General features: G+C 51.4%; 1 protein-coding gene across 1 annotated transcript in view; it reads right to left on the reverse strand.

Annotated features, from left to right (window-relative positions):
• Positions 1–1,029: 1,029 nt before the first annotated feature.
• The window catches only part of LOC103808570 (B-cell lymphoma/leukemia 11A-like), a gene marked incomplete at its 5' end in the record, with an annotated part of 58,376 nt that continues 55,503 nt past the window's right edge, over positions 1,030–3,902 (reverse strand). Inside the window, 2 exon segments of the mRNA XM_009081361.1 lie at positions 1,030–2,710; positions 2,712–3,219. Of these exon segments, the coding sequence (XP_009079609.1) occupies positions 1,243–2,710; positions 2,712–3,219 (1,976 nt within the window).

The raw sequence follows: 3,902 nt of genomic DNA on the forward strand, positions 1-3,902 counted from the left end.
ATGGGGAGGGGGAATAAAAGTTTGGGGGGGGGGGAACCTACATCTCCTTTTAAGCTCTCTCTGGGAGCAAAGTGGGTTTTTAGACTGGTGTGATCAGTTTGGTTTAAAAATAACAATAATTGTAATAATAATAATAATAATAACCTAAAATAAAGGCAAAGGAGAATGATGATTAACTAGGACTGAGCAGGTAATTTATTTTTCTTCCTTAAATTTTCTCTTTCCTCTTCATTCCTATGTAGCTGGCACTGCAAGGGGCACAAGGCAGACTTGCACGCTCAGTGGGAGAGGCTCACCACCGCGCCCGATGTGGAGATGAGCTACGTGTGGAGGATGAGCAGAAAGGAGCCATCAGCATTGGCCAAGACAGATCCAAGGCACTCAGATTATTTTGTGTGTGTCTGAAATCAAACGCTAATAGAAATCTACCTCTTTCTGACTAGTGCCAGTCGGTTACTTTCCAATTAAAGGCCTTTTTTTTTTTTGTTCCTAGTGGGAACTCTTTCTCCAATTGGTGGGTTTATTCTTTTAAGACAGCAATCTAGCTAACACAATGCTTCTTTGGTGCTATCGGTCCTGTCTGCAGAGGGTTACCCAAAGCGTGTTTTCCTTCACACAAAACAAAACTGTACATGATATGTATTACAGGATGTATGCAGCATGGTCGGTTTTGTTTGCTCTCGGGTTTGCTTTTGTTTCACACTTTTCTCTTTTTCTTTTTTTTTCTCCTCCTCTCCTCTTTTTTCCTCTTTTTTTTTCCTTTTTTTTTCCCGAACGGAACTGGAAACAGCAATGTGTTTGCTCAGCAACTAATCAGGGACAATTTAAAAACCAGCCATAACATACCATACATGCTGTCTAATCCAAATTTTTAAAAAAACCAAACCAAACAAAAATAACCCCAACCAAAAAAAAAAAAAAAAAACCAAAAAAAAAAAAAAACACAACCAAAGTTAAAAAAGAAAACCCAAACAACAAAAAGCCCAACATACACAACATGTAAATTATTGCACAAGAGAAAGGCTCAAAGTTTGCGTAAAATGCAATAGTATTGCCCCGATACAGATCATGCATTCAAACGGTGAGAACAAAAAGAAAATAAACAGGGTGTGCTGGTGACAAGCACTTTCCGAATATCCTTAGCTTCCATGACTTCCATCACAAGGAACTAGAAAACCTCTACAGGGATGCGGGATGGGTTAAGGACGGGGGTGGGTGGGGAGCTGGGGTACGAATATACCTCTATTCAGTTTTTATCTCGTTATTCAAGACTCGATCACTGTGCCATTTTTTCATGTGTTTCTCCAGGGTACTGTACACGCTAAAAGGCATCTTACAAATCTCGCATTTGTAAACGTCCTTTCCCACCTGCCCGTGTGTTTTCATGTGCCGGGTGAGCTTGCTACTCTGGGCGCAGGCGTAGTTGCAAAGCTCACACTTATATGGCCTCTCGCCCGTGTGGCTCCGTCTGTGGACGGTGAGATTACTACAGTTCTTGAAGACCTTCCCACAGTACTCACAAGTGTCGCTGCGTCTGCCCTCTTTTGAGCTGGGCCTGCCAGGGCCCGGGCCACTAATATGGGGGGTGCTCCCTCCGCTTCCCGTGCCGCTGCGGCCTGAGATCCCTCCGTCCAGCTCGCCCGGCGGCGTGGAGAAGCGCAGGCTGCCGTTCTCTGAGGAGTGCTCGGAGGAGGAGGCGAAGGGCGATTGTCGGGAGTCGCCGAAGCTGAGGAAGGGGTCCTTCAGCTGCCGGGAGGCGGCATAGCCCGCCAGCCACTGGGAGTAAACGTTCTCGGTGTTGGGCATGGCGGCGGCCGGCAGGTCGAACTCCTTCTCCAGCTTGATGCGTTTGGAGAAGGGGCTCAGGGAGCTGGGGCTACCCAGCAGCAGCTTTTTGGACAGGCCTCCCGAGGCAGACTCCCCCGGGGAGCAGCCCCGGCCATTGATTGCCCCCTCGTCGATGCGGTCAGACTCGCCGGCCACCGAGTCTTCGTCGCAAGTGTCCCTGTGCACCTCAGGCTCGGGGAGATGGCCCCGCTTGTGTTTTTCCCCCAGGACCTGGTGGAAGGCCTCGCTGAAGTGCTGCATGGAGCTCAAGACCATGCCCTGCATGACATCCGGCATTGACCGACCCTCCTCGCCAGCCCGCGAATTGTTCTCGTGGTGCCGGGCTGCCTCCAGGCTCATCCCAAAGCCGTAATCCGGCCTGTCACTCTCGTTCAAGTCCTCCTCCTCTTCCTCCTCCTCCTCCTCTTCTTCCTCATCTCCATTCTCAGGGATCATGTTGGGGTCATTCTCGCTCTTGAATTTGGCCACCACAGACTTGAGGGCGCTGCTGGCGCTGCCCACAAGGTCGCTGGTGCCTGGCTCAGGGGAACTGGCAGTGGAGAGCCCATCGTCCGACTTCACTGTCATGGGGGAGGACTTGTGCATGTGGGTCTTCATGTGGCGCTTCAGCTTGCTGGCCTGTGTGCAGGCGTGGTCGCAGAGGTTGCACTTATAGGGCTTCTCCCCGGTGTGGCTCCGGCGGTGGACCACCAGGTTGCTCTGAAACTTGAAGGTCTTCCCGCAGAACTCGCAGGACTTGGACTTCATGGGGGGCTGGGAGGGAGGAGGAGCAGACTGCAGAGGAGGAAGGGGCGGCGTGGCCAGGAATGGGGGCTTGCTGCCGGGCTGGAAGGGCTGCAACAACCTTTGCATAGGGCCTGGGGGACAAGGGCGGGCTGGAGGTGTTGCCGGCCAGCTCCCGCAGCCTCCGGGAGAAATCCATAGCAGGGGGCTCCATCGCCATGGGGTTCAGTCGCAGCACCCTGTCAAAGGCACTAGGGTGATGAGTGGCCAGAGCCATTTCTTCCGCACCCAGGCGCTCAATGCGATGCGGATCCAAATGGTGCCTCGGGGGAGGACTAAAGAGGGGCGGTGTGGGTGGGAAGCGCCCTTCTCCCAGCCCCGACGCCTCCCTCGAGACCGAGCCGGGTATTCTGAGCAGGTTAAAAGGGTTATTGTCTGCAATGTGAATCCCGTGGAGAGGTGGCTGGGAAGGGCACTCTGCACCTAGTCCTGTTGGGATACCAACCCGTGGCGTCAGGGGGCTGCCGTGTTCACTTTCTAGGTAGATCCGTAAGCCGTGCGTGTTCTGTGCATGCTGCAAGAGGAACCAGGCGCTGTTGAAAGGCTGTTTACAAGTCGTACACGTGTAGCTGCTGGGCTCATCTTTACCTGCAAAATAACACAACAAGCAACGTCAGTCTCCAGCTGTCCACTGGTGGGTGAGAGCTCACCTCCCTGCCTAAGCTCCTCTCCTCCGGGACACTCAGCCAGGAGTTGGGGAAGGGACATCCCAGCTCAGGCACAGGCAGGGGAAAGGGACGGGAGGAGGTGAGGGGCACAACGGGGAGGGCCAAACCCACCAGAAGCACATCCACCTCCTCCCACCATCCCCAGATCTGGGTTCAAAACTCAACCTCAACAGACAACAGCAGCATAAAAAAAGCTATGAGGGAAAAAAAAAAAAAAAGAGATGTTAGAGTCAATCAATACCACCTCCAACTCAGCAGACTTTATGCTGCAAGAGGCTGCTAATATTTAGATTGGGGAATAAATAAATAAATAGTTAAACAAATACAAGATAAATAAACCCTCCTCTGAAAATCACCTCACATAGGTCAGTTCAAAGTAGCAACCCAAAGAATCACAACTGCTAGCAAGCTGGGCATCAACATATTGTTAGCCTCCTCCTTATTTTGAGACTAACAATGCATACAAAATTAGCCATCAACTTCTGCTCCTTAGCAGAGATTCACCTTTGGGGCAAAGAACATAGAAAGGAAAAGGGAAAAAAAGAAAAAAATCAAGCATGGGACAGGGAAAGGAGAAGGCAGAGAGAGCGGCAGTTCCGCCAG

This window comes from Acanthisitta chloris, unplaced genomic scaffold (assembly GCF_000695815.1).
Source record: "Acanthisitta chloris isolate BGI_N310 unplaced genomic scaffold, ASM69581v1 scaffold35788, whole genome shotgun sequence".
Taxonomy (NCBI): domain Eukaryota; kingdom Metazoa; phylum Chordata; class Aves; order Passeriformes; family Acanthisittidae; genus Acanthisitta; species Acanthisitta chloris.